This window comes from Geotrypetes seraphini, chromosome 4 (genome assembly GCF_902459505.1).
Source record: "Geotrypetes seraphini chromosome 4, aGeoSer1.1, whole genome shotgun sequence".
Taxonomy (NCBI): domain Eukaryota; kingdom Metazoa; phylum Chordata; class Amphibia; order Gymnophiona; family Dermophiidae; genus Geotrypetes; species Geotrypetes seraphini.
In genome coordinates this window covers 18,591,323-18,604,021 of record NC_047087.1, presented here as the reverse complement: position 1 = coordinate 18,604,021, position 12,699 = coordinate 18,591,323, and the positions used below count along the sequence as shown (strand labels likewise).

The following is a 12,699-nucleotide window of genomic DNA, read 5'->3' as shown; positions in this document are numbered from 1 at the left end:
GACAGGGAAGCGTTTTACAGATGAGGCTAGTGGAGAATCCGGAGGATGCTGAGGGGGAAGCCGAGGAAGAAAGCCAGGTGCTCACCTAAATTAGTTGGGCGGAGTGCCCGGCTAGAAGACGCTAGGGAGAACACTGGTCTAGTTACATTTCTTGACTAAGGAAATAATATTACTGTGCAATTGAATCTGCTGTTCATATTGGGAATACTTCAGGCCACAACAAATGAGCAGTTTGCTTAAAAGCACTGTCTTTGACCTGCATTGTGCACTTAAGCATAAACTATTAATCTTTAAAGCTTCTTCTGCTGTTGCTTTAGTGCAGCATGGTGTTATGAACAGTGAATAGGCATCGGAGTCATACAGTAATTACCGGTAAATAAAAATAAAATCACACTGAAGTGAGACAAATCTTAATTGCTGACTGATGTATACCTCTTTCAGCAACCATACTTTAGAAATTCCATACAGATCCGTTGGTCCTTGGACTGGGTCTTCCTCTGGTGGTGAAATGAGACTCTAGTGCAGGCATATTTTCACCTTCCATGTGCCAGAAGTGCTCAAATGTGATTCCTATTTTGTATCTATGGGGAGAAGTACTTGGCACAGAAACTTCATGCTCAGGAGGCTTGTATTTGAAATCTGCTATAATGCGTTTTAGAAATTGGAAGTCTTTTTATATCTGAAATTAATGTTGCCATTGTATCTCTCAGCACACAGGATTATAACTTGAGTACAAGGCCATTCTCTCTTGAAAAGTATTCTATTTGCACCAGATTGTGTGAGTTTCACTGCATTTCTGGCTAGATGTTTGCGATATTTAGCAAGGGTAAAGGTGCAGGTGAAGTGGCTAATCTTTTTTTGGTATCTGGAAGACAGGGATGTCCTGTGAATGGTAAATAATACTTTGCTTTCAGAAACTGATTTAAAGATTGTGATAGCAGGATAGCTGGGCAGGTAGACTGAAAGAAAGTGTAGGAAAACTGACCAAGAGCAAAGCAAAGAATTTTTATTGAAAAATTTTATGAGCATCTTAAAGCAAATTTGCATATTCCAATCCTACTGATGATAGCACTTGATTCACAAATACTCAAGAACCACTAAACTTAGTAACATAATAAGACCTGAGGATGCGTTTGGCACGTTGCGTCTCAACATGGTATTTCATGCTAGTAACTCATACACAGACATGTAATTTAATCCAAATAATATTTATTCAATTTATATCCAATTAAACTTGAGGTTAAAATGAGAATTAAGATTACATTGCCAATTAATTATATGTTTTACATAAATTTCCAACTCCATAAAACGTGTGTGTGTGTGGGGGGGAGGGGGTTCCCATCTCTCCCAAGCCTGACTGGCTCAGGAGAGAGAGGAATCTCCCCCCCCAGATCAAAAGCTGGTGCCTGCTTATGTACTCTCGCAATGACCAGTAATACATCATTAGCACATCACTGCAAAAGGCTGGACTTATTTGAACAAAGCTTTCCTTTTAACTTTTATAAACAGGCTTAAAGAAAAGTTTTATAAGATTATATACGTGCTTACAGCAATTTCTGAATAGGCATAAATCATTATAACTCTCTTACCCAGTATCTTTAGGAGTTTGAATCAAAAATAGTTCTCCATGTCTATAGGAACTCATTCTCTGGAAAAGCTGACAGTTTCAGGTTTTACAGACTGTCACAGTTCGTACCCCTGGATAGCGCAGTGGGTCCTATGACTAACGAATACTGAGCTGGCATGGTCCCCATTGACTTAGGGAACCCTTCAGGTTTAAAGTCTGTCTGTTGCCTGCAATAGGGCTGCAGGTAAGTATTCCTTTTACTTCTGAGAGAATAAGGACTCGGACAACAAAGCAGGTTTCTAGCTTTTATTCTGGCCAAAGCCAGATTGTGGTTAAAGCTCACCACTGTTTTGCAATGCAAAAAAAAAAATATTTCAAAATAATTTCCAGAAAAAAACAAGAAACACAAAAGAACAATAGCCAATAAACACAGGCTCTCAGTAAAAGCTCAGAATAGTAGGAAGTTCAATTGCTGGTTCCTGGACTTTAAGTTTAAGTTATAGTCCTCTTCACCAGGGCAGCCTTGTATTCAGGTTAATTAAGCAACTTTGTAAGTCCCACAGAAAAGGTTTCAAAATAGAGTTCTTCCACAAGCAGCATAAGAAATTGTCACAAACAGTTTTGCATTTAACATGAACTGAATTCTCCCACAGACCTCAGAGAAGGATTATTATCCCCAGAGCTCAGAGCACTTCAGTAAGGACTGTGCCGTTCTAAACAAGCGCCTTTCTTCAGCTGTTGCCAAGCCAACCACTTCTCAGCTGGTTCAACTCAGAACGTAATGCAGTGCAATCACAGGAAAAATATACTTCAAGGTTTTTCTCATAGAGAAGGATTATTATCCCCAGAGCTCAGAGCACTTCAGTAAGGACTGTGCCGTTCTAAACAAGCGCCTTTCTTCAGCTGTTGCCAAGCCAACCACTTCTCAGCTGGTTCAACTCAGAACGTAATGCAGTGCAATCACAGGAAAAATATACTTCAAGGTTTTTCTCATATGCAGTTTAAACATCCTCCAAGTTCCATTACTGGTTTTAACTGAAACACTTTCCTAGCAGGCAGTTTTCCACAGCAACAATTTTCAAACACAAAAATTAAAAAACCTACATTAGCACAAATTGGCTGTGTTGCCCTGACTGGAGTATTCACAAACTCCTTGGGCTCAAGCTGCTGCTCCACTGGAATGGAAGGGCTTTCTTCCATCTCCCGCCTAATCGCCATTGCTGCTGCTGCTGCTGTCTGGCTGGGGTAAGGGCTCAGGTTGCTGCTTGCACAGCTGCTGCCCTGCCTCTCACTCTCTGCTCTTTACGGAGCTCATAGTCTCACCCCCTCAGCCTTGATAGGGGGATGGGACTGCTCTCTCTCCTCAGCTGTGTGTGTTTCTCAGGGACAGAGTTTCTATTTCTCTGCCTTACAGGAGCAGAGTGCAATTTGGGATTTAACCCTTTAACTGGATTGGGAAAAGCTCTAGGTTGAACAAAATCTTCCTGCATGTTCATGTACTGACTTACTCTGGCTGCACTGGTGATAGTCAGTGATATCAGGTTCTAGCTTGCTGATCTGGTCAGCTCTTCTGCATAAGGGCAAGATATTCCTATCCCTTTTCTTAGGGACAAATTGTTTATTAGCAGCTGATTTGGCACAAGACACACAAAAGAAAACCCATGCACAGCAGTAGGCTCCCCCCCAGCGAGAACAGTCAATGTGCAGACCAGATGTTCTTTATCTGCTGTCATTTGCCACAACATATGGAAATTGTTAAATTAAGGCTACCATGGAAACCCTCTAGAGGCCTGAATATAGGGGTCAACTATTTTGACCTTGCTTGGTATAGGAACATGAGATGGATTAAACCACGAGGGTTTTAGGCGCGAAACTGAAATGTTTTAGACAAAGAAAGAAACAAAGAATACTGAGCAGAGAGAAGATAGAGAAAGATCACTTATAATTGTAATACCTCTAGAAATGTGTTATATATGCATCCAATAGTTCTATACCTCAGCAAATTATATAAAGTACTGAATATTATTATGATTTATTCTTGCTATTAATCCCTAGTGTTTTTCTGTCCCTGGCTGCAATCCATATTTAATTTTTTATACCTCTGCACCTAACTTTTCATATGCTCTTAATAGGGCGTCGGCCTTATCTACCACAAGTGCATTGCTAACTAGATTTACCCAGAATCATATGAAAAGTAGGTGTCTGAATGAAGAATCCAACAAAAATACCTTGCACACTATCCATCCCAGTACGGCCTGCCACACCCTAGCACCCTTTGTCAGACTGCGCTACTCAGACCTTTGATAAAATAGGGTGTTGCTGTGTTAGCCCACTTCCTCTTAAGACCCATCAGGTTCCCTCGAGCGAGTCGTCCTCCCCTGAGTCACCGGTGACTTTTTGGGGATCCAGGCCGGGGACAACATTTTTCTCTGCTACTGCAGCGAGGCTCGCCTCTTCTAAAAAGCCCCAGGCTTCTCCACCCTGTCGGGGCAGGTCTCCGCCCTCGAGACCCTCTTGACACACACTTGTCCTTGAATTGGACTCTAGTGTCTTGTCCCCTTCGAGGCGTTTACCGGCTTCTCAAGGGCCTCCTTCGAAGCCAGGTGGGGAATTTACCTATACCCCATCTTCGCCGAGGCTTCCCCAGTGGTTTCCTCGAACTCCGGGGTCTTTCCCGGTCCATCTGGCACGGGGCCTTTCCTCGATGCCCCCTACACGCCTTAGTCGAACCTCTTCGGTCTCCCGTTCATGGGACTCTGAGGCCCCGGCTTACTATTCCAGGGAGGTTTCTCCCTCGTTCTCGGCTGCACCCTGATCTCGGTTGGAGTCTCCCCGGAGGATGAGGCTTCTTCTCGGACCTCCTCCTTTTCTTGTTTCATCTCTGACATGGGCAGAGCTCTGAACCTAGATCTTCAATCCGACTCCCGCTTTACTCAGGAATACCTAGCGGAATTGGGAGTAGACAACACACCTCGTGAGGCGCTTCGCCTCCCATTACATCAGATTCTCTGGAACCTGGAAACACCATATGCTATTACAGATATTCAAGTTTCAAGTTTATTCGTTATTTGATTGATCGCCTATCACAATTACTAAGCGATTTACATATACAAAGAATACATAATAAAACAATAACAATAATATAGTAAAAATATAAAAATCATTTAAAAACTAGACAAATTACAAATTACTCCCTCTAAGTTGGAGTCCCGTTACCGGACTGTCCCGGTAAAAGGGTTTGAGGGTGCTCAGCTTTCCCACCAGTCCTTGGTGGTTGAGTCTTCCTTGAAGAAATCAAACCCCTTGAAGGTTTATGCTGCTGTCCCTCCGGGCAGTGAGGGCCGCACGATGGACAAATTTGGTCGCTGTCTTTATCAGAATTCGATGATGGGGAACCGTGTCCTTAATTATAACTTCTTCACTTCCTACCTCTGGTTCAGTGTCACTGTCCTCCACTCGTTCCGGGAGGTCATTCCAGAACCTCGGCGTCGGGAGTTCCGTCTCCTCGAGGAGACCCTCTCCCAACTATGCCTCTTTTGACGTCTTTGAGTTGTCCTCTAGATTTACAGCCTTTGCATCGCCATGCGTCGCCTCGCTTGGCTCCGGATTGTGGACATGGATACAAATCTGCAGGATCGCCTTGCCAATCTCCCATGTGTGGGTCATGAGCTCTTCGATGATTCCATCGAAGCTGCCACTAAGCGCCTCTTGGACCACGAGCAATCCTTTGCGTCTCTGGTGAAACTTAAGCCAAAAGCTCCTCCAGCTTGCCAGTGTAAAATTCCTCTCCGGAGGTACCTGCAAAAATCCACTCCTGTTGTCTCGAGGCTTCCTGCAAAACAACTCATGCAGCAGCAGCCCTGTCAACCTAAGACTCAGCCGCCGGCCCCGGCGAAGACCGGCCGTCCTTTTGACAATTCAAGTCCGAGCCTTCGGGCTTCCTTTCTGGAGTCTTCACCCTTCCCCATCGGGGGTCATCTCCACCATTTCTATGCCCAGTGGGAGAGTCTTACCACCGACAGTTGGGTGCTGTCTATCATCTGGGAGGGGTACTACCTCCACTTCAGTCGCGTACCCCCGGACATGCCTCCAAGGGAGTTTCCTTCTGCTCATTCTCAGCTCCATCTCCTTCTGCAGGAAGCTCGGGCCCTGCTTCACCTTCGGGCGGTCGAGGAGGTTCTCCCGGATCATGGAACTCCGGATTTTATTCCCGGTACTTTCTGGTACCCAAGAAGATGGGGGATTTCTGGACTTCTGTGCTCTGAACAAGTTTCTGGTCCGGGAACGATTCAGAATGCTCACCCATCCCACGTTGTATCCCCTCTTGGACGAGGGGGATTGGCTGTGCTCACTGGACTTCAAGGAGGCGTACACTCACATTCTGATACACCTGGCCTCTCGCCTGTATTTGAGATTCCGGGTGGGGGATCTCCATCTCCAGTATCGTGTTCTCCCCTTCGGCCTGGCGGCCTCTCCGAGGGTTTTCACGAAATGTCTGGTTGTGGTAGCTGCGGCCCTGCGTCTCCGCGACCTGCAGGTGTTTCCCTACCTCGATGACTGGTTAATCAAAGCGTCCTCTTGCGACGAAGCACTGTGAGCCACAAATCTGACCATCATGCTCCTTCAGAGTCTCGGCTTCGAGGTGAACTTTCCCAAATCTCACCTCTGCCCGTCTCAGTCTCTCGAGTTCATCGGAGCGGTCCTGGACACGGTTCGTCTCCGCTCCTTCTTGCCTCGGCCTTGTCATGAGACCCTTATCCGTTTGTGTTGAATGGTGACCCATCTGCCTGCAGCGCCCGCTCGACTCATGATGGTCCTCCTAGGTCACATGGCCTCCATGGTTCACGTGACTCTTTTTGCCAGACTTCACCTACGTATTCCTCAATGGACTCTAGCATCCCAATGGAACCAGGATCACAATCCTCTCTCTCAATGCATTGTCATGACTCCTTTGTTGAAGAGGTCTCTCCGTTGGTGGATGCTCTCTTCCAATCTTTCCTTAGGTTTCCTGTTTCAGGCTCCTCCTCCGCAAAAAGTCCTCGTCGACCTATGCTTGGGGGGCTCATCTGGACAGTCTGCGCACCCAGGGTCTTTGGTCCCATATGGACCGCCTTTGTCACATCAATCTTCTGGAGCTTCGAGCGATTTTCCTCGCTCTGAAGGCCTTTTGTCACCTGCTTCACGACCGGGTGGTGCTGGTTTGCACAGACAACCAGGTCACCATGTATTATATCAACAAACAGAGAGGCACAGGGTCCAGGTCCCTGTGCCTGGAAGCGGTGTGGCTCTGGGATTGGGCCATCCGCCGCAACATTCAGGGCCAGCGGAACTGTCTGGCGGACAGGTTGAGTCATCTGCTGCAGCCTCACGAGTGGTTTCTCCACTCTGGGACCTTGCGTCAGGTATTTGCTCGTTGGGGGACCCCGGCCGTCGATCTGTTCGTGTCCCCCCTCAATCACAAGTTGCCCCGCTTCTGCTCCAGAGTTTACACTCCTCTCAGGATAGAGGCGGATGCCTTTCTTTTGGATTGGACGAACGAGTTCCTGTATGCATTCCCTCCATTTCCTTTGAATCTGAAGACTCTCGTCAAGCTCAAGTCTTCGCGTGCCACCATGATTCTGATAGCTCCTCGGTGGCCCCGTCAACCTTGGTTCTCCCTTCTGTTGCAACTCAGTTCCAGGGAGCCTCTTCCTCTGCCTGTTTTTCCTTCTCTGCTTACACAGAGTCAGGGTTCTCTGCTTCATCCCAACCTCCAGTCTCTGCACTTAACAGCTTGGTTCCTCGAGACTTAATGCCCTCGTTCCAGTTCTCCCAGCCTGTGCTGGATGTCCTGGAGGCGTCTCGGAAGGAGTCCACTCTCCAATATTACCATCAGAAGTGGATCCGCTTTTCTTCCTGGTGTGCTACTCGGCACTGGAGCTGCTGTTCGCCTCCTTGTCAGCTGTCCTGGATTATCTGTTGTACGTGTCTGGCGCTGGGCTCAAGTCCTCTTCGGTTCGAGTCCACCTTAGTGCCATTGCTGCTTTTCATCAGCTGATTGACAGGAAGCCTATCTCTGTTCATCCTGTGGTTTCCCGCTTCATGAAAGGTCTTTTCCATGTTCATCCACCCCTCAAACCTCCTCCAGTGGTTTGGGATCTTAACATGGTCCTTTCTCAATTGATGAAACCCCTTTTTGAGCCGCTAGTGCGGGCTCACTTTAAGTATCTTACTTGGAAAGTTGTGTTCCTTATTGCTCTCACTTCTGCCCGTCGGGTCAGTGATCTTCAAGCCTTGATAGCGGATCCACCTTTCACTGTCTTCCATCACGATAAGGTGGTTCATCCATTCTTCCATCCTAAGTTCTTGCCTAAGATTGTTTCTGATTTTCACATCAACCAATCTATTGTTCTTCCTGTGTTTTTCCCGAAGCCCCATTCTCACCCTGGAGAAGTGGCTCTACATTCTCTTGATTGTACTTGAAGTGCACCCCTCCTCATCGTTCTGCTATCCAGCTGTTCCTTTCTTTTGATCCTAATCGCTTGGGTCGCTCTGTCTCTAAGCGGACCATTTCTAACTGGTTGGCCGCTTATATTTCTTTCTGTTATGCTCAGGCTGGGTCGAGTCACAGGCCACAAGGTCAGGGCGATGGCGGTGTCTGTTGCTTTCCTCCGCTCCACTCCCATTGAGGAAATCTGTAAGGCTGCCACTTGGTCCTCGGATCATACGTTCACCTCGCACTACTGTCTTAATGCTTTTTCCAGGCATGACGGCCACTTTGGCCAGTCTGTTTTATGGCATCTGTTCTCCTGAATTGCCAACTTTCCCTCCATCCCATTGTAGTTAGCTTGGAGGTCACCCACATGTTGAGAATATGCTGCCTGCTTGTCCTGGGATAAAGCACAGTTACTTACCATAACAAGTGTTATCCAGGGACAGCAGGCAGATATTCTCGCAACCCACCCACCTCCCCGTGGTTGGCTTCTTTGCTTGCTATCTGAACTGAGGACACGCTGAGGAGATTTAGACCCTAGGCAGGGCGGGAAGGGCAGGCGCGCATGCGCGGGCCAATCGCAAGCCTGAAGGTCTTCGAGCAAGTCTGCTTGCGAAAACGTCCGCTAGGGGGCTCCGTCGGTGACGTCACCCACATGTAGAGAATATCTGCCTGCTGTCCCTGGATAACACCTGTTACAGTAAGTAACTGTGCTTATTTTATATTGCTTGGTGCCCAAATCCCATCGCGTGCAGCTCAAAAGAGGACATGATGATTGGAGGTGTGGGGTATGTGGATGTGTTTGGGTTTGTGAGGGGTATCCAAAAAGTCGCATACATTGTTACAGAATAATGGGTCCACGTGCCCAACCTGGATGCCAGCATTTACAGCAGGGATAAGTCTAGCACACAAAGGGTTCTCACCTTTTATAGAATTGTGCATAGCGCTGATTTTTTTTCCAGCATCCATTTTTGAGCACCATTTATAGAATCTGGCCCTTAATGTACAGTATATTGTTTGCTTTCATATATGCTAATTGCTCAGATCCTCCGTCATCAATTTTAAGTTTAAGGGGAAGAAGGCAACCATGTGAAAATACAGCTGTAAAAAAAAAAAGGTGCAGCACATATCAAGCAGGTGATTGTAAAACAGCTAGAATTAGATCAATTGGATTAAGGAGCGCTAGCAAGTTTCTGTTTTTGAAAGTAAAAAATTCTACAAAAGTCATGCTGAAAACAACTTAAAGAAACCCAAAACAAGACAACTTTTCTGCATATGAGGAAAAAATTGAAGATGGGAGTAAAGGATCAGGATATGGATGACACTGTATATAGGGAGAGGGAGGAGGGGACTAGATAACTTATGGGTCTGGAAGGAAATAGCCTAAAGAGATCTTTGTAGGTGATCATTTGATCAACGTTTGTGAAGAAGTTAGAATGCTTAGAATAATACTTGATGCACATCTAACATTTAAGGCTCAGATTTTGAAAGTAGTTATTTTACCTTGCGTAAACTGTTTCACTTAAAGAATGTACCGTAATATCAAATTGTGACTTGAGGCAGGTACTTCAAGCCTTAGTATTATCGCAGGTAGATTACTGTAATGGTATCTTCTTGGGTTTACCTTTGGTGTGTATCAAAGCATTGCAAATGATACAAAATCCTGCTGCCCAATTGCATTGGTTACCCATAGCATTAAATTTAAAGTTCTGAAACTCATACATTAGGGTGTTTAATTGTCTGCCAGACTATTTGAAAAAATAGTTAACATTGTACATTCCACCATGGAAGCTGAGATCTGAGAATCACAGGTTGTTGGACGCAAAAAGAGAGAATACTCATTATGTATGAACAAAGAGTTCCTGTTTCTCTATAGCCAGACTAGCGATGTGGAATGCTTTGTCCAGAACATTACGATTTTGTGGAAATCTTCTGCAATTTAGGAAGTTGCTTAAAACCCATCTGTTTGTTCAAGCTTTCTTTGCGTGAATATATAGCTTGTGTTTTGAGCTATTACTGGAAAGCTATGTACTACGTTGAAGAATGATGTTACTTGACAATTGCTTAGACGTAGTCCTTTTGAAGATGTGATGATATAATATTGTGACTGTACTTTCTTTTACCTAATGTATGTCTCCTCTTAAAATGTGTATTTTATTATGTATGGAAATTTGTGAGCTGCTTTGGAGAAAGGCGGATTAGAAATATTTTAAATAAATAATACCCTCACTTTCCCCCACTTTAATCTTTCATCTTTGGGAGGCACCCTACTGCAGTGTTTCTCAACTCGGTCCTGGAGTACCCCCTTGCCAGTTAGATTTTCAGGATAGCCACATTGAATTTGCATAAACTTGATTTGCATACATTGCCTCCATTGTATGCAAATTTCTTTCATGCATATTCATTGTGGATATCTTGAAATCCTGACTGGCAAGGGGGTACTCCAGGACTGAGTTGAGAAACACTGCCCTACTGCCTCTCTCCTAAGTAAAGAGAAGATAATGCAGAGAGAAACAATAACCTGGCTGTTTTCTTTTTAAAGCTGCTGATTAAATGGTTTGTCCTTGGATATTTCTGTTTCATTAATCAGGCTATCTGTGTTCTCTCTGTACCCATAACAGGTTAAAGATCCATGTGAATTGAAAGCTGTTGAACAAGAAGCAGTCCTAGCAATACCATCTAGAGAAGCCTGCAAGCAGACTAAAGATGAATTGGCAAAAGATTTACATGTAAGACCTACAGGAGGCATAATACTGGGAGGGAAAAAATGTTTGTTTTTGTTATATATAGCTAGATATGCAAGGAGAGGAAAAAAAGTAACACCCTAGAGTTTTTTTGTTATTCTCTCAGCAATTGCTTTGAATTTCAACATGAAATTTTCCATACTTATTTAGTAATCATAGAAACATAGAGACATGATCATACTTACATATTACTATTAAACAACATTTAATTTATTTTAAGCTATGTTGCAATACAATAAACAATGTGTCAGAATTTTGTAGTCACTGTAAATGCTCAAAGGGGGAAATTTTGTATAAGGTGCCTAACTTACCCCCCCCCCCCTTTTACAAAGCCACATTAGGCCTTTTTGTCACCGTCACGGTGGTATTAGCTCTGACACTCATAGAATTCCTATGAATGTTGAAGTTAATACCGCTGCAACCAGTGATAAAAAAAAAGCCTTATGCGGCTTCGTAAAAGGGGGGGGGAGGGTGTAATTAGTAAATTGGCTTCGTTATGAGCTTTAGCAAACTCATAATTGAAAAAAATAAAAATTAATCTGGTGATAGGTGCCAATCTTTTTATGCACGAGTCTACAAAAGTTAGGTGCCTGTCACATGGCTCCTAGCAGTGCCTAACTCCAAAGTAGACGTGTTTAGGGGTGGAGAAGGACTTAGGCACCACTAGGTGCAATTCTCTAAAGCAGTGTTCTTCAACCTTTTTACACCCGTGGACCGGCAGAAAAAAAATAATTATTTTGTGGACCGGCAAACTACTAGGACTAAAATTTAAAAATCCCGTTTCCGCCCCATCTCCGCGAGCTCGGTCCCCACAAATCATCTGATCCCATCCACACAAGCCTCAGTTATGATTTTATATTGAATGTATTTTATTAAAGTATAAAAAGAAACAATATTCTGTAGAATTGTAATTTTATAAATACAAATAATTCAGAGCAAGGATCAACAAAACCCCTGTCTCCCCTCCCCTTCACATATATCCCCTCTACTATCAAGAAAACTGAACAAGCCAAATTATTACAGAATGCTACACAGAAATATCATGCTAACAGAATACTGCAGTCAACACATGACAGGAATAGTTTTAGGGGAGTGCAACTAGGGCAACTGCCCCCTGGTCAGAGAGCGCCCTAAGCCAGCTGAAAGCTAAAGAAGCACTGCCTGGGTTTTGCAGTCCCCAGTTATGTCTAACACCAGCTCTAGCAGGATATATATTTCAAATCTGATATATTCTAATCACAAAATAGAAATAAAATTATTTTTTTCTACCTTTTGTCGTCTCTGGTTTCTGCTTTCAATCTTTTTTTTCACTCTCTTCCTTCCAGCGTATGCCCTCTCTGTCTCTTCAATCCAGCATCTGCCCCTTCCATCCACTATCTGTCCTCTCCTCCTTCCATATGGTATCTGTCTTCTTTCTATGTCCCTCTCCCCTTTCCATCCAGCTTGTGCCCCTCTCTCCTATTTACATGATTCATTCCAGCTTCACTGCTCTCTTCATTTTTATCTCTCCTACACCAGATCTATCATCGTTGTCCCTCTGCTTATTTTTCTGCTGACCCCTTCCTATCATCAATCTCTCTACTTTCTCATGCCTGTGTCTCCCCTTCCCCTCCTCTAATCTCTCTGCCAGCTGTTTCCTTCCTTTTTTCATTCTCCCTTCCCTCCTCCTCCTGTCCAGCAGTAACTCTCTTCCCTTCCTCCCCTCCCAGCAGCATCTCTCCGTCTCACTCTCCAGTAGCAGCTGTCCCTTTTTTTTCCTTGCCCAGCAGCTTCCCAGATTCCTTTCCCTCCTCCCCTCCCAGAAGCATCTCTCCTTCTCCCTCTCCAGTAGCAGCTGTACCTTTTTTTCCTTGCCCAGCAGCTTCCCAGATTCCTTTCCCTCCTCCCCTCCCAGAAGCATCTCTCCTTCTTCTCCC

At 44.8% G+C, this 12,699-nt stretch overlaps 1 protein-coding gene across 3 annotated transcripts in view; it reads left to right on the top strand.

Moving 5' to 3' along the window:
• Positions 1-12,699, top strand: part of ATP2C2 (ATPase secretory pathway Ca2+ transporting 2) — a 265,125-nt gene that overhangs the window by 31,006 nt on the left and 221,420 nt on the right. For all 3 annotated transcript variants that reach the window (XM_033943178.1, XM_033943177.1, XM_033943175.1), the window contains exon 2: positions 10,661-10,768. In XM_033943178.1, the coding sequence (XP_033799069.1) occupies positions 10,661-10,768 (108 nt within the window). The remainder of the gene's footprint in view (positions 1-10,660; positions 10,769-12,699) is intronic.